General features: G+C 41.6%; 1 protein-coding gene across 2 annotated transcripts; it reads left to right on the top strand.

Moving 5' to 3' along the window:
* Positions 1–1,521: 1,521 nt before the first annotated feature.
* On the top strand, positions 1,522–10,400 carry PTMS (parathymosin). Of its 2 annotated transcripts, none has more exons than XM_026713230.2 (5): positions 1,522–1,708; positions 5,988–6,056; positions 8,169–8,253; positions 8,351–8,418; positions 9,422–10,400. In XM_026713230.2, the coding sequence occupies exons 1-5, from the start codon at positions 1,661–1,663 to the stop codon at positions 9,470–9,472; spliced, it is 321 nt and encodes a 106-aa protein (XP_026569015.1). In that variant the 5' UTR covers positions 1,522–1,660; the 3' UTR covers positions 9,473–10,400. The 2 variants fall into 2 exon arrangements, with proteins under 2 accessions (XP_026569015.1, XP_087782371.1); XM_087926245.1 differs by having other exon boundaries at positions 9,270–10,400.
* Positions 10,401–11,406: the final 1,006 nt, after the last annotated feature.

Below are 11,406 nucleotides of genomic sequence, written 5' to 3'. Positions count from 1 at the left end.
TTTCAGTATGGTTTAAACAAATCTTTTCTTTTTTCATTTTCAAGAAAGATTTCACTTATTCCAGATGTGTGCAGTCCACAAAGATACTGCATTGAACATCCTCAATCAAGTTCATTCCATATCAACCTATTAATTATTTAGTTGCTATATTTTTCCACTGTTTTTATAGGACAGTTGTACAGCAAAGCATTATTTAAAACTAAGGAAAAAGATCATACTATCAACTGCAAATTGACTGCAGTAAAACAGGATCTAGGGAAGAGAATGTTTCACATTTGGAATGTGGCTGTCAAGTTGACCAGTTTTTCTCAAGCTTGGCAGTGGACTTTGACTCCCAGAATTCTCCAGCCAGCTTTGGGGTTGAGCTGCCAAGCTTGAGAGATAATGAAGTAGACCTTTAAGGTTTGGCTGCTATTTTCTAATTTGTCCAAAGATGATATTTGGAAATTATGGGCTGAAGATGATTAATGAATGACATAGCTTTTGGATATTTAATAAAGCCATCCTTAGATATTGTCGACTGGTTTAGGATCTGTTGGTGGACAAATAGAAGAGCAGGAACTTTTGCTTCTTTGTCCCTAGAAACATTGAAGACAACTGTCTAGAAGTGGTTACCCAGACTATGATTCTATTTATGATGTCATGTAATTTTTATTCTCAATTATTATTTGGTTTAAATCAGTTTAAAGTGATTATATTCTCTGGTTGCATACGGATGATTAGGCAGGATTAGCACTTTTATTTTTAATCCAGTGTGACAGGTAACAAGTATGGCAGAAGTAAAGAATCCATGCACGCGGACTGCAGCCTTCACAGCACTTGAAACACACATACAAGGTTATTTAATACTGGTGCTTTGGAAAATGTGACTGTAATGTTTTGATACTGGCAGAATTAATCCTTGGCATTACCAGTCCTCTCTGAGCATATACAGAGAGCTGCCCAGTGACATTACACAGTGCACAGCTGTAAAGTGGCAATATCTGGAAATGTTGCCACTGCAACAGGAACTCGGCGTTCTTGCCGGGACACAATCCTGCCGCATGCTTTGTCACAAACAAGAATGGCAGACAGAATGAAAAGGGGGAAAAAAACAAAAAAGAACTGCGATCATTCGTGATCTATCGTTGGGTGGAAAGCAAAAAAAAAAATAGGCGTTTAGTTAATCTGGAATAAATAACGCGGCGTAGTACAAAGGGCGTGTGCGATCGTGTGTAGGCGGTGCAGGCAAAGAAAGGGCAAACAAAGGAACAGAGGACAAAGCATACACGGCAACGTCCCCAAGGGCACGAGCTCAGGTTCATGGCTTTCGGTGCAGCCCTGGACCGCCTAATCTCCTTTAACCCGTCCGATAGATAATTATTTGCAAAGCTCTCTTCGTTGGTTTTGCAAAAGGCAGCGCTGCCGCTTCGCAAGCCCTTCTTTCCCGCTTGCCACTCGCTTCTCTCCCCTCTGCCTCTAATCTCTCTCCCTCCCTCCCTGCCGGCAGGCCCCTCCCTCCCCGCTCTCTCGTCACCGAGCCCCTTTTTCTGGCACTGCCTTGTCGCGGGAGAGAAGGATTTTGTTGCTGGCGCTTGGGAGCGGAGCGGCTGCAGCTGGCAGGTCCCTTGCTTCGAAGCTGCATCTCGTCTGCCTCGCCTTATTCTCGCTTGCTGCCAGGATGTCAGAGAAGTCCGCCGACGAGGCTCCCGTGGAGCTCGGAGCCAAGGTGAGAAGCTCAGATCGAGCCCGGTGGCTACGCGCGGGACCTGGCAGCCCCGGCTCTTCCAAGCTCGGTCCATTCCGAAATCAACGCGGCGGTGCCAGGGACTCTTTCGGAAAGGCAGCTGCGGAGGAGGGGAAGAAAGAAGCGCTCGCCTTGCCTCCTTTTCCCGCCGCTAGCCTCCTCCCGGGTCCGAGTCTCCGGTCCGCTCCCTTCTCCCTCCCTCATCCTCCTTGCGCCCCGCGCGCGCTTCCTTTTTTGTTTCCTTGGAAATGAGCAGCTCCTGGCTGGAGACTCGGGGCGAGAAAAGCTCCTGGCGCGCTGAGGCGGTGTGCGGGCTTCGGTCCTTCCACCCCCCCCTCCCCCCGGAGCGCCCCTCTCTCTGAGGCCATTAACCCCAAGCGCCCTTGGCTGCTTATTTATTTATTTATTTGCCAAATGTCCTTCGCCTTTGGAAACTGGCGGCGGTGAAGGCAGACGTCACGGTCCCGCCGAGAGAAATCGCTCTTCTTTTGAAAAGCTCCGACGGGCAACAAGGGCGGGGGGTTGCGCGTCATTCTTCCAAAGCCCTCAGCGCTCTCCTGCCCTCAGCGCTCGAAAGGTGCGCTGCTTGGAAAGAAGGAGGCCGATCCTCCCCACCGGGGTGCTTTGGAGGGCAGAGGAGGCTAAACCGCTTCGCTTGTATTAGGAAGAAAAAGCCGTGAGGCGGAGGAGCGCAACACAAAGCCGACGCGGGGGGGGGGGGAATAAAAATGGAAGGCAATTAAAGGGCGGGGGGTGCCCGCGGGCTCGCGCTTGCCTGCCAGGTTGCCAGCATATGCGTCCTTCCCATCGTCAGCTCAGTCGCTGGTCTCCGGAGGCATCGGATTTTACGTATTGGCGGCTTCGGCGGTTCGACCGTTAGCAGCATACTCTGTACATCTGTTCCGGAAGCAGCGGGTGTTACTGGCGTTCAGCGGAGCAGAAAATGGGTTACCGGCCTTATTGTGTTCTTGTGGGGCATGGTCCCCAACGGATAAGACAACACATCCCTCAGAAAAATCGCATATGTCTTTGGGGGTGGGGGTGGGGAGTGAGAGAGATAATATCAGGCAGCAGGTTCCCCCCCACCACCTTTTAATTTACATTCTATCAACTAGTTTATGAATAAGACCCGTTTGAAATTAATTGAAGAGGAGGTGAAAAGAGAAGCAAAAATAGCCAAATGTTAGTCACAATATTAGGCACAGGAGTCTTGTCACTAAGCACTTCCATATGGATTGAAACACAGAGGCTTTTAAGATGCAAAATCCCCAATGTGTTTATTTGGAAGTAAACTGTGGAATCCAATGAAACTGCTGTATGCTTCCCTGGTGCCTTTACAGAGAAGGACAAACAATGGCATAGGATACTTTTCCTCTTGGAAAACAGGGAGTTAAATGGAAAATGCAGACAAACAGCGAACAGCCCATGTTCCAGAGTTGAAGCTTGCACAATGTGCTGGTTTTTTTTTTTAACCAGTTGAGAAGGAAAAGAAATAATTAATTGAAACAACCCTAAGAGCAGCCAGGGATATGGGGATAAAGGTTAAACATTGCAGAGATTTCAGCCTCGCTTCTGCTTTGGCTTTGCTGTCATGAAAACTGAAGAGAACTGGAACTTGGTTGAATAATTTTCCATATAGGGTAAGGCAGTGTATTTGTAGACCAGAACTATAAGCTTAATTCTGTGCAATAGTTTCAGAAGGGAGACTGCTTAGTGATTTTCTGTGTTGCTTTGTTGTTCCCAATTTAACAGCATCTTTTAGAGAAGAATTGATCTGAACAGTTATTTGCTGTTTTATAACTGGATATGATGTCTATCCTGTGCTTCATGTCTAGTCTTTCATCCGGCACTGGGGGCCTTTTAAGTTTTAAGGCCATTGTGCACTATAACTTTGGACACAGACCATCCATGTGGGAATTCAGAAAGTTACTCAAAATAGCAGGATAGTGGGTACAATGAAGAAAGTTATTTTACAGAGAAAATCCAGAACTGGGTCCATTATGAAGCCCCTGGGTTTGTGAGAGAAGAAGATAACATGGAAGTTTCATCTGAGCACCGGATGTATTGAATATAGCTGTTTGGAGAGAGAACTGCAGATTTGGATGCTGTGGGTCTTTACTCAAACAATCAATTCAGGTGAGATTAGCATGTAACTAGGCCAGAGAAGGCTTCCCTGTGGCTGGCAGGCATCAGAAATATTGTCTTCAAAAATAACACAATGCCCTCTAGTGGAAAATGACAACTTGGAGCCTTTCTCATCTATAGGGTACCTTGTACCATTTTGCCCCGCCCCCCCCCTTCAATCTTACACTGACACTTGCCTACACTGTAATTTTAGTTGTAGTTTCATTAAAGAGAATGTGATTTTTTGTTTAGTTGGCCCTTGAAGGAAATGATGTAGAATTCAGGTGTTTACTTTCTTTTTTTTTTAAAGGCAGATTTCTTTCCTATAAATTCTCCATACAAAAAATAAAAATGAATTGTAGAGTACTCATGGGACACTTTTCCTGCCTTCCATCTTTATTTCTTTCCTTCTCAATTTCTCTCTCTTTCTCTCTCTCTCTCTCTCTTAAATTTATATTCTGCCAATCTGATGGAATGACTTTGAGAGGCTTACAAAATGATGAAAAGATAAATATGAAAAGTTAAAATTAATAAGAATGAAATAGAGACTAAAAAAAACCAAGGGGACAGATGGCTTGGGGCTGGGGGGCGGTCTTCTCTCTTATCCGGTTAAGCACCTTTATCCTGCCTTTATTGCTATAGTTAACTCAAGGTGGTACATACCCAATACTCCTCCTTCTTCCTACTTTCCCCAACAACAACCACAAACCTGGGAGGTGGGTTGGGCTGAGAGAGAGACTGGGCCAAAATTATCTACCTGGCTTTCATGCTAAAGCAGGACTAGACCTCATAGTCCCCTGGTTTCTAACTGATGCCTTAACCCAGAGGTAGGGAAACTTGGCTCTTCTATCACTTATGGACTTCAACTCCCAGAATTCCTGAGTGAGCCATAAAAGGTTCCCCATCCCTGGCCTACTGGTTTTTCAGTTGTGGGGGAAATCAATTTTGACTTGAATGGGACTGTTTAATATACATATGTAGGACATATAAAGAATATTTGTATATTAAACAGTTCCATTCAAGTCAAAAATTGATTCCCCCCACAACTGAATAATATAAAGAATATGTAACAAACAAATGTAGGGCATATAAAGAATATGTCCTACATATGTATATTAAACAGTCCCATTCAAGTCAAAAATGGATTTCCCCCACAACTGAAAAACCAGTAGGCCAGGGATGGGGAACCTTTTATGGCTCACTCAGGAATTCTGGGAGTTGAAGTCCATACGTGATAAAAGAGCCAAGTTTCCCTACCCCTGCTTTAGACTAAGGTGGTTCTCATTGTTTCTGCCATCTCAATCAGCTTTTTAAATCATGGAAACATGTACTTGGTTGATAGTTGCAGAGACTGTTACTGGAATACAGTTGAGTTACATGTTTACTAAAGTAGCACCATGTAGCACAGAGAGGGTTTGAATTCCCGTCTGCAAAGCTGCATCACAAGGATTATAGAGATACAAGAAAGCCACTTTCAGTCTTGCAAATATTTAGGAGTTCCTGTTTAGAAACAAGTAGTATTTGGTGTATAGAAGCCATGCTGAACATATTGGAGATTTAAAGTTACTTCTAATATACTACAACTTAAGAAGCAGTCATAATGGTTGTACTTCTTTCATGAGATGTTGCAGTAGGTTGCAGATTTTATGCCTCATTAAAGATAGCAGCATAGGAAATGGACAAAGCTGAACCCTTTTGCAAGTTATATTCCATACGGTCCAATTAAAACAATGCTGATGGATCGGTGAATCCTGCCACATGTTTAGTGAAAAGTGCAATTTGGAGCGTATGTCTCAGGCTACATGTAAATTATGCAACAAGCACTGAATATTGACAAACCCTCAGTTGGATTTCAATGAGTCTTACCTTATCTGGCTTTTCTTATTTGTAACAGGTGTGAAAATAACAGGCATGTGTGATTTCAGTGGCATACTGTGATTTTTGTAAAAAGTATAAAGCATCTCTCCAATGTTCTCTCATATAATATTTAATACTGGCTGCTTTTGCATTTCATTAAATGATCTTCAAAAAACAATTGCTGAGTCACTCCTTCAGCTGCCTAACTATTTTGCAACATTTCTTATCATACTGGCCATGCTGAATGTGACATTAATGTAGTTTGCATTCCCTCTTTCAGGAGCTGAAAGAGAAGAAGGAAAAGCATGAGGAGAAGTCTGCCCGCAAAGACAAGAAAGAGATCGTAGAGGTAATTGTATTATGTATGTCATGGGGGAGCCAGAGGTGAGGGGCATGGCAGGAAGGAGGCAGAAGAAGGCGAGTTGAGGAAATGGATGAGGTCATCTCACTTTTTTGATGGACCTTCTGCATTGCTTTTAATGATCATCTTTGAACCAAGCCTATGGTGCTTGAAATGATTAAACAATAAGCATATTCTATGAGTTGAAAAAGTTTTGTGGCCTAAACTGGAGTGGCAATGCCAGCCATCAGCTTTCTTTGCTGCAAACTGTTAGAGCTTTGGAGTTGCAAAGTGCCACTAAAAACAGCATGGTGGTGCAGTTTCCAATCCCTCTTTTCATCAATTAACTGTTCACGAGACCCTGGGAAGAGGTGGAATAGAATCTAGCAGCAATAGAAGAGCCTGGAAAATGGACCAAACCAAAGAATGAACAGAGAAATGTGAGCAGAGTAGTTTCCATTGGCTCAGACTTCAGGCATTGAAGAACTGAAGACTTGGGGTAAAGGAGAGTCTAGAGAAGGCAATTAAAAAAAAAAAATCAAAGGGCCAGTGAGACTTATCCAGGTTTGCTCCTATAATTCCAATTGTGAGAAAAATTAGCAAAGAGAAGCAAGAACACTCTCCTTCCCTCCCTTCATAACAAATGGCAGGTAGAGAAAGGGGCAGCCTAGGTGTTTTTCAAAGGCTGGGTGAGTTTTTCATAGATCTGTCATTCTTTTTTTTCCCTGGTAAGTACTTTGTGGTTAACAGCTGCACAGTTGGCAGACATTCCAAAATATGTGACTTCTTTTGGCTTAGATAGACTGTCATTAGGTCAGTCCTTTCGTATCTGTATCTGTCTTTGGGAGCCGTGGAGGGAATCCATGCAGATGGGAGAATCACAGAAGACAAGTGAGATTATTGTTGGCTACGGTAAACCTTTCTATGTCTTGGAGCTTGCTTTGAAGAGAACCAGCAAATGAGCAGAGTTGGGCAGGTATTAGACTAAGAAGATACAATTTAACATTTTATTCTCAGAGTGGGCATGGGTTGATTGCCTCCCCAAAAACTTTCTAGATTTGGTATGGTATTGGTGGATAAAGTTGCTCCCTCCTACTATAAAATATATCTACTTTTCAGGGATTTTTTTTTCTCTGTGCAGAGGAGGACAAAGATTGGAGTGGAGTTTGGAGCAAAATGATAGTTAGATATGAAAGCTCTGTCCCTAATCTATATAATCCAAAAATCTTGGTGACAAGATAACTTGTGCTGTCAGCTTTACCTAAAATTGGATGAAAATGAAGAAGTCCCTAAGGGAAAAGGAGGAAGAGGTAGAAGGACTTTCACATAATCCATTAAAAATATATTGCTGCAAAAGACCACATTTACATAGTACAGAATTCTGTTTCTAACTAGGGCCTATCACATATTTACCTGTGTATCTTACACTGTTCCATATGGTCCTTTTTTCCATCCTTCTCCTGCATAGTTCACTGTAGTGCCCCAAAACTTTGATTCGGCTTTTTGCATAGTATTTTTTTTATCAGAGTAACCTGCACAAACAAAGATGAAATGGAGTGCACAGTAACAAAATTACTATGGAGTGGTTCCATAATTACAAGTAAAGATACACAAAGGTGTTAGTCACAAAGTATTTGCTAGGAAAAACAATAATGACAGATCAATGAAGATCCAACCCAGCATTTGAAAGTCATAATTAGGACTTGACATGTGGCTGAAAATCTTTCAAGTGATCATGTCAACACATTTAAAAGAAATATGTCTAGGCTCTTAGCAGTGGATCAGTTGTTGAAATGCCTAATATAGTGTGTGGAATGTGCATACATTCACCCTCATGATAGCCGTACTTTGAAAAGCAAGAGAGCTGTCGGTATAAGAGGAGTCCTGCTGAGGAAACTAAACAGTTTTGGTGCCGAGAGTTGTTAGAACTCTCAACTTCTCAAAAGAAGAGGGAGCTATATGTGTAATAGAATAATGGTGGCTACAATTTGAACCTGTCTTGGGGGTAGGAGCTGAAATAAACAGATATAAATGCAACCAAAATCTGCTGGGCTTAGCTTTATAATGGATTGAACACCTGTTTGGCAGGTGACACTTATTTATCATTGTGACTTTATGCAGGATGATGAAAATGGGGCTGAAGAAGAGGAAGATGATGAAGATGCAAATCCTGAGGATGTTGATGATGAGGATGAAGAAGATGAAGGTAAGAGCAAGTCAGCCACATAATTCATAAAATTTTGGTAAGTGAATTCCCTGGGTGGGTTGATTAGCATTGATTTACTCTTTATTCTAATTCCAAGATGATGAGAATGAACGGGAACCAGATACACATGCAGTAAAACGATCTGCAGAAAAGAAGCAGGAAGAGGTGAGTAGGAACTCTGCTTAATGTGTTCAGGAATGCCTTAGTGGGAATATACAGGGAAGGTAAGCAACAAAATTGATATTAATATAGCACCTAATTACCCAGGGGCTGATTCAACACTACAGCAATTTATTTATCAAATTTAGACATTGCCCATCTCTCTACGTAAGTGACTCTGGAAAGTTTACAGTTTCCTTTGTATAAAGGCAACAGATATGATGATCGAGTATATAAGTATGTTGAGAAGTTTTGGATTAAGTGAGAACATTCAGAATTTCTAGGGATCACAGCAAGGTTTGCATCTGAAACTGGGCCTGGCATGAACTAATACGGTAGCTAACAAGAAGTTGCCCATCATTTTCATAACAGTTTATGAAACCTTGAAATCTTCTTAGGAAATCTTAATTCTCAAAGGTCCTTTGTACAAGTAGCCTATAGAATTTCTAATATGAGGCAAGATGTTGGTGGCAGGTTCCTCCGTGGAGATTGGTGGTAGTGACCCTTGATCTGTTCTTCATTCCCCAGTCTTGCTCGTCCCATGGACTTGCTGTGTGCACTCTTGGGTGCCAAGATGAAACTGCAGGAGTAGCTAATATAGTAGCTGCAGGAGTTCTGTATTTTTATTATTATTTTAAAAAGTTAACATATAGTGATAAAAATATCAGTATCTTTCAAGATTGTGGCTACTTTTCAAACATTATTGGTCCTCGGATCATAACTTAAAATTGCAGGCGGCATTTGGAACCCAAAAGAGTTATTAATGTCAGGCAAGAAATTTAACATTATAGGCACAAATAAAGAAGATATATGTCTCTATGTGTCTTGTGGATCCATAGCAAGTGATTATTTTACAGAAACTTCTGGGATTTACTTTCCAAATTGCTGGCTGGAGCAACCGGTGTATCAGTTCTTTGATTTTCCACTCACCAATCAACTGAGTTAGAAGCACACCTGTATTAAAGCCAAAGTGTTTCTTACCAAATACATCCACCTTTTTCTGTTGAAGGATGAAGTTGACCCGAAAAGAAAGAAGACAGAAAATGGCTCTTCAGCTTGATCCTCTCTGGCTCCATCTGCATCCTCTTCTCCGCTGTCCAACTATCCGCACACCTTCCTTCCTCTGTCTGTGCAGGCAGCCTCTGTAGTGCTGTAGCTGCAGATGAGGAAGAAGAGGAGTTCAGTGTGCTTTCTGTCAAGAGGAAGCTCTTCTCCAGCTCCAAGATCTGTTTCCATATTACAGTGCTCTCTACAGTTTCATTACCCTTTTCACCCTCCATTCAGATAGCTCCAGTCTTTAGAAACATTGCTTCCTCCGATCTCTTCCCAGAACACCCTCACAATTGCTGCCTGAGATCCTCACGCCTCCTCGGCTTTCAACACCTCCTTGCAAACTCCTCCCTGCTCCCATCCAGCACTTCACCCCCCCCTCCCCATTCCTTTTGGCCCCTTCCACAACCTTGTGGAGTTTCTATGGTGCTGAAAGGGTTAAATCACATTTGGCACACAGGAAGTCCAGGGCCGGGAAAATTTGCTATGATATGTTCCTGGGCTGTGCCTGTTCCCTTTATTGCAGGAAAAAGTCAAAATGTAGTGATGGTGGTGATGATGATAATACAGTGAAATGTGTTTTACTTAAAAAAAATATTTACAGTTTTTAATTAATGCATTTTGTACAAATTTAAATGACAGGCAGCAAGCTGAATCTGGTGAACTTTTTTCTTCCTGGAGGCAAAGCTTGTTTTTAATGTGTAAAGTAATGTGTGATTCAGTGTGGTTTTTTTTTCCCATTTTGGGTGTTTGTTATTTTTTAATTAGGGGACCAAAGTTTGATTTCTCCCTTGTTCCTGTCAGGTTCTTTGGTTGTTTTTCTTTGTAAATTAAAGCAGATCCATCTGCAGTATTTTCTATGGCACAGACATTATGAGGATGAGATATATAAATATATATATTGTTTAGCACTGTAAATAAAAAACCTTTCAAAAAGATTTCAGATAATTTTTGCTTTGGAAAATTTGCTATGCAGATGGCACAATCATCTGCATTCACTTCAAGTCAGATCTAGTACACAATAATTTATTTTTCTTAAACTAACAAACTTTGCTAACTTAAAAATACATTCTATTCCTAGTTGGCATTTAATAATCTCCCGTTTATAGTTACATTTTAAAAAGTTAGGGATCAAAGTGAGGCCATAGTTTGATGATGGATTAAGATGGAAACACCCTTTAATTATTCCCATATGTGGGGAAAACCATTCAGCTGTGGGGCTGAAAAATCATGGTACAGGTAAGAACAAAAGATGCTTATTCTGTCAGATCAAAGACACATTTATTTCTCCATTCTGATGCCTTGATGACTGATCCAGCGCTTCTGAAAAGCCTGTAAGCAGCAGACACATGTATTGTTTTGTTTTTGTTGTCCAGAAAATGGTTTTGAGATTATAGTATTTGAAGCTGATAGCTAGAAGTCATTGATACTTTCCTTGTGCATTTATTCCCTTTTATACTTCTCCAGCTTGGTTGTTAAGCCGGATTTTTGGTAACAAAATCTGGAGTTTGTGTATTGTGCAAAGAAAAATATTAGAAATTTAGGATTCTGGGGGAGAGAAAGGGGGGGGGGGAAACACTGTTTTCTTTAGACTATGCACAAATCTATGGTAATTCTACAGGAGCCAAAAAGTGTAAGAAAAGAGTTAAACACAGTAACACTAATGAATAAAAATATGGTTTCAAAATCTTGATAAAACTATACCGGGGCTTCCTTTTGAAGTTTTTGTGACGACTTTGTAATTTTGTTAATCGGTTTTTCATTGATCAACAATGATCTGTTGTTGAAACATTAGCTGAGGATATGTGATACACTTAGTGCTAAAAGTGAGCAGATTTCAACCTCTACAATTTATGGCCACAATTGAGCCCATCATTTCTGTGGCTAAGCAAGGCACTTGTTAAGTGAATTGTGCTCCGTTTTGCAACCTTTCTGCCACAGTTG

This window comes from Pseudonaja textilis, chromosome 2 (genome assembly GCF_049901715.1).
Source record: "Pseudonaja textilis isolate UNSWEBS1 chromosome 2, rPseTex1.2, whole genome shotgun sequence".
NCBI classification, from domain to species: Eukaryota; Metazoa; Chordata; class Lepidosauria; order Squamata; family Elapidae; genus Pseudonaja; species Pseudonaja textilis.
Note: the sequence above shows the minus strand (reverse complement) of the source record. Positions and strands in the feature narration are given on the sequence as shown.